At 39.5% G+C, this 13,292-nt stretch overlaps 1 protein-coding gene across 1 annotated transcript in view; it reads left to right on the top strand.

Moving 5' to 3' along the window:
- Positions 1-13,020, top strand: part of SLCO2A1 (solute carrier organic anion transporter family member 2A1) — a 173,312-nt gene extending 160,292 nt beyond the window's left edge. Inside the window, exons 13-14 of the mRNA XM_043995108.1 lie at positions 8,680-8,803; positions 11,329-13,020. Of these exons, the coding sequence (XP_043851043.1) occupies positions 8,680-8,803; positions 11,329-11,449 (245 nt within the window). The 3' untranslated portion in view covers positions 11,450-13,020. The remainder of the gene's footprint in view (positions 1-8,679; positions 8,804-11,328) is intronic.
- Positions 13,021-13,292: the final 272 nt, after the last annotated feature.

The following is a 13,292-nucleotide window of genomic DNA, read 5'->3' as shown; positions in this document are numbered from 1 at the left end:
AAACCAAAAGTTTCTAGCTAGAAAGATTCCAGAAATGAGTGAGAGTTAGGGGAGAGGTGCGATTTCTAGTCAGCCAAGAAGTATTTATTAAGCAATTACTATGTGAAAACAGAGACCCTTCCCTCAAAGAGTTTATAGTCTAATGAGGGGGAAAGTATGTAAATAGCCATGTAGAAACAAGATATGGATAAGGTAAGTGATAGTGGTGATTTCTGAGGGAATGTGCTAGCAGTGAGGGGACAAAAAGGCGAGATTTGAGTTGAGTCTTAGAGGAAGTCAGGAGGCATAAGGAAGGAAAGAATCAGAGGCAAGAGGAACAGCCCGAAAGAAGACACAAGAGTTGGTAGGTAGATGGGGTGTGATGTGGAAGGAAAAGCAACAAGGATGATGGCTCTGAATCATGGAATATGTGAAGAGGAATAAAGTATAAGACTGGTAGCGTAGAAGGAGGCCAGGTTGTGAAGGGTTCCAAATGGAGAGTTTTATATCGGATCCTGGCAGTAATGGGGAGCCACTGGAGTTTACTGAGTGGAGTTTTCTAGGGAGGAGGAAGGGATAAGATTAGAGCAGAGACAGCTTGATTTAAGAAAGGTTAAACTCAGAAAATTAGAAGCGTTGTCTAGACCAGAGCTGTCAAACTCACATAGAAATAAGGACTGCTAAATCACCCATAAGGATCTCTGAGGACGGTGGAGTGACCTAGAGAACCACATGTTTATATACTTCTCTTTGATAAACACATCGACACATTAAAATCAGCTCTGGTATGCTCTAGAGCACTAAATGTGGCCCTAGGCCATGTCTGACACCTCTGCTATAGAACCTAACCTCTCAAACTGTGGGTCAAGACCCCACATGAGGTCATATCATTGAGTGTGGGGGTTGTGAAAAATTTGGCAACAGTAAGAGGTTATGTACACCTATTTTAGATACCTATATACCCTGGGGTCATGTAACATTTCTCTGGCAAAAAGGGATCATTGGTAGGAAAAGTTTAAGAAGTCCTGGTGTAGAATACCACAGAGGCAAAGCAAATGGGAAATAAACACAAAAATTAGAGTAGAATTCAGTGAAGTCCAGAGGTCTCTAAAGGAAAACAATAACTTCCACATCTGTTATTGGCCTGGGAAGAAGAAACAAACTCGGAAAGAATAAAAGGAGGTGATGAGGGAAAGTCAATGCAGAGACACCCCCCAAGGGAGAACTCTACAAGAAGAGTGATATCAAAAATAGGCCCTCAGCATGATGCCCAAGTGATCCTGCTTTCTCCTATAGGAAGAGAGAAAGAGAGAGGGGAGAGGAGAGAAGAGGCAGAGACAGAGACAAAGAAAGAGACAGAGACAGAAAGACAGAGACAGAGGAGAGGAGGAGGAGAGAGAAGAGGTAAGGGGAAAGAGAGAAAGGAGAGGAGAAATAGGGGACAGAGAGAAAGGAGACAGACAGAAAGAAAAAATGGGAAACAAAAAGGAGAAAAACTCTTTACACAAGAAATCTTAAAAAATAAAACATCTGACAGGAGAAACAGAAAAAAATCACAATGACATAAGATATTCTGTCACACAAAAGATTCTAGGGATACAATCCCTACAGAGTGCATGCTAAAGAATACTAGAAGAAACACAAAGGAGAAAATAAATCAGCTAATGAATACATTAAAGGAAGGCTATGCTGGTAGAAAGGGGGATACGTGGGAAGAGATAAAAGGACAATTTTGTTGAAAAAATGTAAAGTAATAGAATTACTAAACACATCAATGGAAGCAGCAAATAGCAGAATAAATTTAGTTAAACAAAGCTTAATGGATGATAAAATCAACCAAAGAACTAGTCTGGAATATAAAAGAAATTAAAAAGCAATTCATGAAGAAAGAGGGCAAAATGGAATACTTGGAAGATAGAGTAAGATGATTGAATTGTAGAGTCATTGAGTTCCCAGGGAGGTATGAAGACAGAAAAAAAGAAAAAGCCAGACACTATATTTGAGGAACTAATTAGAGAAAACTTCCCTGAATGGCCAAGAATAGGCACCACTTTGCAAGTTCAAAGAATTCAATGGCCCTCAGTATAGAGAAGTCTTCAATGCAAGTCTCTAAGGCAAATAATTATTAAATTTCAAAATGATAAAGGCAAAAAAGACTTCTTTAAGTGTGAAGAAAGAAAAGAAAAGAGAAATTGCCCATAAAAAGAATTGGAATATCATCAGGCATCTCAATTACAACATGAGAAAGACAAAAACTAGACAAAAATATAATCATCTTAAAGGCATAGGATTAGAACCCCAAATTATATATACTGCAAGCTTTAGCATATCATTTGAAGGCAGAAGAGGATCTTTCAAAAATCAACAAAGCTTCAAATAATTTATGACTTAACCCCTACAATTAAAAAGATCCCTGCAAGCAGCTGGGGAAGAGTTCAATATAGCCCAAACAATCAGAAACTTAACAAAATAATAACATGCTTTAAACTTCTTACTACTGATCATTGAGATCACAAAAAAGGTAGATATGTTTTTTGAAGGAGGGAGAGAAAAATCAAGCCAAAGTTCAAGATTTAAAAAAAACATATAATAATAATAATAATAATAATAATAAAACATAGGGGGCAGCTAGGTGGCGCAGTGGATAAAGCACCGGCCCTGGATTCAGGAGGACCTGAGTTCAAATATGGCCTCAGTCACTTGACACTACTAGCTGTGTGACCCTGGGCAAGTCACTTAACCCTCATTGCCCCACAAAAACAAACAAACAAACAAAAGAGAAAAAAGAAAAAAAGAAAGATAAAACACATATAATGAAGAGTTAAAAAAGATATTTAAAATTGACAAGAAATAATAGCCTCCAAAAAGAAAAGGAAATGATGAACTCTGAATCTTAAAATTGATAACAGAATATTTATAATATAATGACAACACAAAGATTTTAAAATATATGAGATGTATTAAAAGATATCAAATATGGAGATTTATGGCATTGAGTCCCTACATTAATGAGAGAAAGGGGAAAAATAAACACATTGTCTCCATCTAAAAACAAAGGTTCTTAGCTTTTTTTTAATTGGTCATGGATCCTTGGGCAAGTTGGTGATGCCTATGAATCCCTTCTCAAAATGTTTTTAAAGGAGTGCAAGCATCATTATCTGCTGGTCAATATGCTAAGCAACAGATTACAATGGAAACTATTTACAGTGAAGCTCTGGTTAACACAGAAATTTTAAAAAAACACACAAGCAAACAAAAAAGATCATTGATTCCTGGTTAAAAACCCCTGATCTAAAGGCATTAGAAAAAGAACAAAGTAATTATCTGAAGGAATATAGAAAAAAGGAGCCTATAATGTCAAAAGCAGAAATAAGTAAAAAATTTTAAAACTGAACTACTAAATAAAACCAAGAATTATTTTAAGTGATCAATTATCACTTCCTGTCAGAGCCCTTTGCTGATTCCTCCAATTATTACATCCTCCCACCTTTGAAATTGCTTTGTTGTCTACTTTGCATTTTTGTTGTTTAGTCTTTTCAGTCATATCCTACTCTTCCTGACTCCATTTGGGGTTTTCTTGGCAAAAAAAATACTGGAGTAGTTTGAAATTTCCTTCTCCAGTTCAATTTACAGATAAGGAAACTGAGGTAAAAAGGGTTAAGTGACTTGCCCAGGGTCATACAGCTAATAAGTATCTGAGGCCAGATTTGAATTCAGGTCTTCCTGACTCCAGACTACCCATTGCACCACCTCGTTGCCCATGTATGAACAGCCAATGAATTAGAGAAATTAAATGAAATAGATAATTATCTACAAGAGCATAAAATACCAAAATTCAGATGAAAGTAAACTGATAAGTAGAAGTTACTCCAGACAAAGAACAATTCTCTTCCAGATGGGTTCCCAGGTGAATTTTCTAGCCTTCCAAAACATGTAGCACCTGTATTAGATAGGTTGTTCACAAAGATGGATGATCAGATGAGATTCTATCTTTACAGACTTAGAGCTGGAAGAGACCTCAGGGGCAGCTACATATTGAAGTGGATAGTGCATCTGACTTGGATTCAAGAAAGCTTGAATTCAAATCTGACCTCAGACATTTACTTAGCTGTGTGACCCTGAGCAAGTCACTTAACCTCTATCTGTCTGTTTCCTCTATAGTAAAATGGGCCTAATAATAGCACTTACCTCCCAGGATTGTTGTGAGGATCAAATGAAATCATATTGCAAAGCATTTTGCACAGGGCCTGGCACGTGATAGATGCTTAATAAATGCTTTTTCCCTCCCACCCCATCTAACCCAACCCTCTTATTTTACTGATGAGGAAGCTGAGACTCAGAGATTTAAATGACTTGTCCAGGGTTGCACAGTAACTATCAGAGGCAGGATTTTAACCCAGTCCTTTAGGCTCCAAGTCTAGGACTCTATCCTCTATCCAATACCTATGATGAGCTAAATATAGTGTTGATTTTGAAATATGGAAAAGATAACGCCAAAGAAAATCAGTGATGAATTTCGGAAAGAAATTCAAGTTCAAAAATACTAAATATTAGCTAAGAGAATACTAGATTGAATTTGGGAAATCACTATCAACCTTATCAACAATTTCAGTAATTGATTAATTCTTCAGAAGCCCATCTTTTCAAAACCAGTATTCTCTCAGTAACATCTTATGTCTAAGAATCATGGATCATCACCATCGTAGTAGAATCACAATTGAAGTTGACCCAAAGTATCAACCAATCAAAAAGTATTTATGTACTTATGAAGTGCCTACTATGTGTCAGACCCTGTGCTAGGCACTTGAGAATACAAGTGCAAAGAATGAAACACTCCCTACTTTAAATGAGCTCATATTCTAATAAGAGAGATAGTAAGCACATATAAAATATTTATAATACAAGTTTTTTTAAAATGAAATTGACTATATAATAACATACTGGAAGCAACTGGCTACAGATACAATCATCATTTTCAGAATGTTAAGAATGTCCGTATGCAGTTAGACTACTGGCTTACAAGAGCAAAGTTCAAAAATCAACCCCAAGATAGAAGAAAAGAAGTTACTACACGAAACTGTTCCAACTATCTCTTTAAATCAGTCCTCAACTATGGAAAACTGGAAATGGATACAAGCAAAGACATGGACTCATTTCCTTGATTAACTCAACTGCTAGAAAAAACAGTAACCATGAGGAAGAAGAGAAAAGTGTTCAGAGACTTCCTTAGTAAAAACAATGGAAAAAAAAATCCTCCTACATAGAGGCATGGTAGCTAAGTTTGACATCAATTTAGACTATAAAGTTCTCTTAAAAATATTAAGAAAGAAGAATACAGAAGGTCACAGATTTCTTGAATTTCTTGAGGTTGGAAACAGATCAAATCAAACAAAGCTCCCATGTCACTCGATGGTGGAATCTTGTCACTGAGTAGCCCCTGCATTTCCAGCCTGGGCAAGTTGGGGAGATGTAGCTTTTATATTAACCAATTAATTAATTTTTAATTAGCTGGCTAATTAATTAATGTTTTTGGTTGTTTTTTTTTTTTAAGATTACAATCATTTACTTACAGCACAGTGAAAAGTAGTTGAAGAGAAAAGAGACTTTAAGAGAACTTGGCATGGGGCCTAGCTAGATGAGATTATCTTTTGGTAGATTAAACTGGAAAAGAAGAGTACAAACAGATGTGAAATCGAACTGATGTGAAATCTGCCAGCACTTCTACATTGCTATTACCTCATTGTCAACAGGAGTGGAACCATCACATTTGGGCTTGCAGAGATCTCTCTGTACCTGATGTACCATGTAAAGAAGTGACAGGATCACTTAGGGAGTATAAGGTTTGGCAGAATGACTAGATGATGAATGCTAGAAGTCACATAATTTTAAAAACCACTCAGGTTGGTTTTCAAGATTATTTCAAAGAGATGAAGATTCCAAATGTATATAAAAAATTCTGCAGGGGAGAAGAGCAGGGGTAAGAGTTCTTTGAACAAAACAACTAATCAAGACATTATTAGTTGTTACTGGCTTTTCTAATTTCTAGAAAAAGTTTTGTGCAAATGATTTATGCATTGAGGGTACTTTGATGAAAACTATAGAAGGGATGAGCAGGGCTTTTGTCAACTTCTATGGAAAACTACTTATTAGTGACACCACTGACCAAAAGATACAAAGAATATGTGTCTGGTGTTATTTATCAATTTTAAGAAATTATTTGATGGGGCAGCTAGGTGGTGCAGTGGATAGAGCACCGGCCCTGGAGTCAGGAGGACTCAGACATTGACACTTACTAGCTGTGTGACCCTGGGCAAGTCATTTACCCCCAATTGCCTTTAAAAAAAAGAAAGAAATGATTTTATTTGGTAGAGCAAAATGTTGCTTTGAAGAACTTTTTTTGGGACTTATTTAGGAAAACAGGACCAGTTCAGAATGGCCATTGCTAGAGGCAGTATTGTGGAATCACATCATCCCACTGTTGTCTTCTCCTCCTTAGTCTGGTGGGCCAGTTAGGTTCTCTCTTACCTTATCAGACCAAGGTAATATATTAGCACATTGTATATGGTTCAAGATCAAAAGAACCATCGGAACAGTAGAAGACCTGTTTTCATTACAACTTCTTGTTTTTATTCAATTAAACTTAATCCAAAAATTCCCTGTGGAGGTTGAAATTTTCCATTCTTGACATAGCTTAAAAGGCAGCTTAAATTTGAGCTAAATAAGTTGAGTCCTTGCTAACTCCAATGAACTCGAAAAAAAAATGACCTTTTCTGTGGTTACATGCATTTGAAAGGTTTGGGTTTTTTAATGTCTTTTTTTTTTCTTTTTTACCCTTAATTTGAGCTCAGATAACTCAAACTGGCCAAAGTTATAAAGTTCAGGCTTGGCAGGATTCTACTCATCACCGAAGAATGCAACTTGGGTCTAACATATAAAAAATCCTTAGTATTTTTAAACTTGGGCAGGTTTAAAATTACTTCCCAGGACACGCTGATAGAAATTTTTCCCATCTGGACTTAGTTTCATACGGAGCAACATAGAGATCATGATTCTCTATTCTTGCTAATTTCCCTCTCCCAGAAACATGGTGGTGGGCTTGATAATGTGGGGGAGGGCCAGAAAGAAGAACCAGCTTTTATGTTAATTCACTTAAATATCGGTCTTGGAGCAGCTTTTTCCAATTACATCTGATCCATTTAGTTCTGTTCAGGACAACTCAACAGAGTACTATGTCTATTAAAGGATGCCAATTTGCATTCCATTTCATCATTACTAAAAGGGAAGGGAAGGTGTTTTCTGGATTCTTAAAAATTTAGGTGCAGTTCCCCATTATTGCAAATTTCCAGTTTTGTTCAATGTTGGACACAGTTTGTGTGATTCTGATCACTTGAACTGAACAAAAGGCTCCTTCCAGAGTCATCTGCCTATAAAATCGACCAAAATTGGGGCAGCTAGGTGGCGCAGTGGATAGAGCACCGGCCCTGGAGTCAGGAATATCTGAGTTCAAATCCGGCCTCAGACACTTAACACTTACTAGCTGTGTGACCCTGGGCAAGTCACTTAACCCCAATTGCCTCACTAAAAAAAAAAAAAAAATCGACCAAAATTTCTTAAGTAGCTGCTACATGTCAGGTACTGTTTTGGGTCCCGAGTATACAAGGACATAGAACAGTCTCCTGCCTTCACGGAGCTTACATTCTATTGGGAGAAACAATACACACACACACACACACACACACACACACATATATATATATATATGTATGTATGTATGTATATAAAAATAAAGGGTATTCCAATAGTCTTAGCGCAGTTTCAAACTTACTATTTTATATTTAGTCTGTAGATATGGGGTGTCCCAAAAGTCTCAATGCAAAAACAACCACCACCCCCAAAAAACTGCATGAAGGCACTAAGGTTTTTGGGATACCCCGTGTCTACAGACTAAATACAAAGGAATTCTCCAGTGTAAAATTATGGGAAGAGAACTGGAGCAAGGGAGCCTTGGGAGCAAGAGACATGGGTTCTGTCTGGGTAAGTCATTTCATCTCTCTGAGCTTCAGTTTATTCATCTGGAAAATGAGAGTTGGCCTAGATGATTTCAGGGGTCCCTTCCTGTTTTTATGTTCTAGAATTCTGTGATTCAAAGATGGTGAGTTCCGTGGTCTTTTTCATACTTCTGGCACCCTTTAAATACCTGAGCAGCCATCAGTAAAACAGGAAGACAAGGGTTTGCCCCCTTCCCAGTCTTACAGGGATGGTCCCACAACACATCCAGGAAGGCTCTCAAAAGGTCCTAGGGAGAAAGGGTCTGTGCAAATACCATTTGTTAAAAGTGTGGCTTTTAACAAGGTTTTCAGATCTTCCAGTTGGCACTTAACCCAACTTCCCAGACTTCATTGTGTGTTGTATGAATGTATCCCTGGTCTGTTTCTCTCTTCTGCTGCAAGAGGAAACCACAGTTCATGAAAAGATATTTGTCTTTAACAAGATTCCCTTGGGGAATGGAGACATTCTGTGATAGGACTTCTACCCCTTCCCCTTTAAAAAAAAAAAAAAGAATGTACTACAAGGTAACTACCACATTGGAAGTCCCCTGGGAAAGCCTGGAGCTGCCAAGATTCCTTACCTCTGAAGTAAATTTTTAACTTGGTATTTTCTGATTTTCTAAATTTTTTTCCCTTCCTTGTCCTCTGGTAGCCTGGTTGCCCGCTCCAGCCCTGTATGGCCTTACTATTGATTACTCCTGCATCCGGTGGAATACGTTGTGCTCAGGGAAGAGAGGGGCCTGCAGTTATTATGACAACGACTCTCTTCGCAACAGGTGACAGAAGGATTTTTCCACATATGCCCATTGCCTATCTACAGGTAGAGGGTAGAAAGGGAAAATGCATTTCTATACCACCTACTATGTGCTGGGCACTGTGTTAAACACTTTACAAATATTCTCTTATATGATCCTCACAACAACCCTATGAGGTAGGTGCTGTTATGATCCTCATTCTATAGTTGAAGAAACTGAGGCAGGCAGAAGTTTAAGTGATCTGCCCAGGATCATACAGCTAGTAACTATCTGAGGCCAGATTTGAACTCATGTTCCAGTGCTCTATCTACTAGCACCATCAGCTGCAGCAGGCCTGAGGAAAATGAATCTCCACAGAGGTTGCTTCCCAGGATGATGTCTTGGAAGGAAGCATTTCTGTTCCCCAGGATCTTGGATTCAGGACCCTAGGCCCTCTCCATCGGGGTCTGAGGAGATGGGATAGCCAAAGTGGCACTGGCTTGACTTGCCTGACACATTCTGTCTCCTGTGTCTCCCTTAGGAATGCCTTGTTGCTTCAGCTAGGCGGGCTTGTCTGCCCTGGGAGAGGCTGTTGGTTGGCAGCTGGTGGGGATGGCTGGCCCCTTCTCCCTAGAAATTGCTTCCCTTGATGATGTCTGTAAGGGCTGAGCTGGAAGCAGAACCAGTGGTCAGGGAGGGGATGGGGAAGGGCTGCTGTCATTCCCTAGGCTCCTGTGCCAATCTGTCTATTTGTGCTGGTTGGACAACAACTGTTGTTAGTAGTAATAAGAAAGGTGTGTCCCTTCTCTGCAATGATTTCTCCCCTTAGTCAGTATTTTGAACTTAACAAACAAGTCTTAACATTTCAAAATACAAAGAAAAACAAAAAAAGAGGATTGTATATGAAACTGAATTTCAAAACACCCACTTTTAAGGACATAGATTGTGTGTGGGGTGGGGCAATTGGGGTTAAGTGACTTGCCCAGGGTCACACAGCTAGTAAGCAACTGTCAAGTGTCTGAAGCCGGATTTGAACTCAGGTACTCCTGACACCAGGGCCAGTGCTCTATCTACTGCGCCACCTAGCTGCCCCAAGGACATAGATTAAAGGTGATTCTTATGAGAATCATCATTTGTTCCAGCTAGAAGAAACATTGGAAAACACTCAGTTCAATGCCCTCATTTTACAAGTAGAGAAATTGAAGTCAGGGGAAATGAAGCAACCTTTCCCAAACCATAGTGGAAGAGATAAGTCTTGGGCACCTGTCTCTTGACTCTGTCCAGTGCCCCTCCTCCTACCCAATGCTGGCCAGTCCTGAAGATTACATTAGAAAGCCAAGTGATGTGACTATCTGGGCTATTCCTAACAGCTCTGTCTTTAGTCTGAGACCAACATTCTGGGGAAGTCCGACGATGTTTTGCTACCCTCCCACTTCATTTCACTCATTGAGGAACATGAGGGACCCTAAAGGAAAATGGGAAGGAGAGTAAGTGGGCTAAAATGAAGGAGGTAGACTGGATGCTCCCAGAGGTCCCCATAATCCTATGATCCTAAGGTCAAGAGCAAAAGATGAAGATGAAAAGATGCAGGGAAAAGAATACCTTTTCCCCTTTGGAGTCTAGAATAATCATTTTAAAAATCCACTGGGGGCAGCTAGGTGGCACAGTGGATAGAGCACCAGCCCTGGATTCAGGAGTACCTGAGTTCAAATCCGACCTCAGACACTTGACACTTACTAGCTGTGTGACCCTGAGCAAGTCACTTAACCCCCATTGCCCCACAAAAAGAAAAAAATCCACCGATCTCAGGAATCAGGACACTTTGGGAGACTGGATCAATTATCTCCACACAAGTCTGACCTGTGGACAAGAGTCTGCTGTCCTCTGGAGCTTTCTCGCATTGTCTGGTTAGCTCCAGTCTTCTGTGGGGACTGTGGGGTACACTAGAAAAGAGTTTTGTATTTGGAATTGAAAGATTTAGATTTAAATCCAGACAATTTGGTGGTACAGTGGAAAGAGTAAGGACTCCAAGTTACAAAATCCTAAGTTCCTATCTGGCCTCAGACACTTTGCTATGTAATACTGGGCAAAACCATTTAATCTTTGCCTCAGTTTCTTCATCTGTAAAATAGGAATAATAATGACACCTACCTCCCAGGTTTGCTATCAGGATGAGATATTTGTAAAGTATTTTGTAATCTTTAAAATACTATATAAATACTATGATTATAATGATGTCGCTTTCCTCATCTGTAAAATGACCTGCCTTATAGAGTTGTTTCCAGCATCAAGTAAGATATGATATTGGCAAACTCTGAGAGGACAGCTATTATTCTAATGCCAGCACTGCCACTTTCCACCTAAGTGACTGATTGAACTTTTCTGACCCTGAGTTTCCTTAACTGTGAAATGAGAAGTTTGGATGAAATGTCCTGTAAGGTGCTTTCCAGCTGTAAATCTCTGATGAGCATCTCCCACGCCTCAGACCTCTTAGAACTAGTGAAAGGGACTTTCTGTAAAAGCAGAGAGCCTTTCCCTATAATGTTCTTTATCTTTTCTCTTGGTAGTTACTTGGGACTGCAGATGGGCTACAAAGCCCTAGGCTTACTGCTGCTCATCTTCATCAGCTGGAGGGTGAAGAAAAATAAAGAATATAACATCCAGGAAAAAGCATCTGGGCTGATTTAGCATTCCTCATTTATCCCAGCTTTGACCTCTAGGAGAACTGAACTCCAAGCTCTGTCTCTCCCACCCCAGCCCCCCCTGCCAAAACTGGTATTTACTAAAGTTAACAAATAGTTTTCCTTTTTGTAACTGGGAAGAAGAGGAGAAAACAGACCCCTTTTTACTTTTTCAAAAACTTGCTCTACTTAACTGAGCTCTGTAAATGTATATCTGATCTGTACTACTGTATAACTCATTGTCAATGGATCTCCAGCTTCTATGAATGTGGGTGGAGCCATGGGCTAGCCCCTTATTCAGAACTCTGACCTCAGCTGAGTGTTCATCAACCAGTCGCTTCTTAGGATCTGACCAGAACGCTCTACTTAAGGCATTCCAATGTCCAGAGAAATAGTGCTTGGGCCCTCAAAGAAGAGAATTGCTACATAAGCACAGTTGGAGACTCTAGCCACCCAGGATACAAAACCCTTACCTTCCCCCTGGGCCAGGGACCAGGCACCATATGGAGAAGTAGTTTGCTGGTAACACAGAGTGATTATTTTATTTTCTGAAAGAGATAAAGAAAGAAATATATTGATTCTTTTACAAATAGTCTCTTGGGATTTAATATTTTGGCTGTTGTAGCTGCTTGAGACACACTAAGCCCAAAGACTAGAAAGAGAAAGTAATCTGTGTTGAAGTAGGGATAATGGATGGAACTAGGAGCATGTGGGCACAGAGTGGTCTGATGCCAGTCCCTCTCATCTTCAGGAAACATTGGAGCCTTCACTACCAAGTGGAGCCATTCTCATTGACTTTATACTCTCCTGATCTACAACCTGACCAGGAGCCCAAGAAGGAAAGGTGACCAGTCCCTCAAAAATCTTGGCCCCCAAAGTGCCTCTAGTAGTTTCCAATAGAAGTCATCTTAGAAACTGGCATGAGATACATCTGGTAGCCACTCATCCCTCATCATCCTCACTGACGGAATGCAGTAGAAGCACAGATAATCCTCCATGATGGATTGTCCAAATATGAAGTGTCAATGTCAAAGCCACTTTGGAATTTACATGTTTTTATTTGTGTCTGGTGTTCTGGAAATTTGCCTCAAACCAAAGGATGAGGCCCTTCTGAGAGGAAGATGTGAAGTGGAGCAGAAAAGCTGTCTGGTTTTCCTCCTCTGCCCTCCTTCACCTGACACTTGAGTTCATTCCAATCCCACTTTCATTTGGAAGAAACAACTCTTCTAGAGTGAGAGGAGAAAGGAGAGTACTCTCATAAAGCCCCAGCTTCAGCAGAGCTACACCGTTTCAAATCTTTTTTTTCTGGACCAGGGCGGGACATCAAGTCTACAATGCAAAAGGGGTTCTCTTCCCAAGCATCAGGCTGCATGGATAATGAAGAAAGAAATGGAGTAAATATGAGATGGTGATGAAGCAAGTGATCTGTTTGCAGGCTAGGAACCTCAAAAGGCAGTAGCCTTAAAAGAAAAGTTTGCCCCCACAAACTGTAATAGAGATATGTCATCCTCACTGGCATTCAGAGTTGATTGTACTTATCTTCAAGCATATTTGTAATTATAAACATGTTTAAAACCATGTCTATCCTGTTCTTATTGTGCAGAATTGGAAGACTTCTCACTAGAGACGGGCATGAGAGAAATAAATTCTCAAAGTTAGATATGGTGACTTAGAATTGGGATAAAAGGCATTCTTTCATGATTACCACCAGAAATTAGGTGCCTAAAATGTGCAGGATACTGTGCTAGGGACACACACAAATGCCTTTCTGTCCTTAAGTTGATAAAATGTCTGCTTCCATTCCCAAAATGTTATCTCTTCCCCTACCCCCCTGTATCCCCATCAACCAC

Source organism: Dromiciops gliroides, chromosome 3, assembly GCF_019393635.1.
Source record: "Dromiciops gliroides isolate mDroGli1 chromosome 3, mDroGli1.pri, whole genome shotgun sequence".
Lineage (NCBI taxonomy): Eukaryota > Metazoa > Chordata > Mammalia > Microbiotheria > Microbiotheriidae > Dromiciops > Dromiciops gliroides.
Note: the sequence above shows the minus strand (reverse complement) of the source record. Positions and strands in the feature narration are given on the sequence as shown.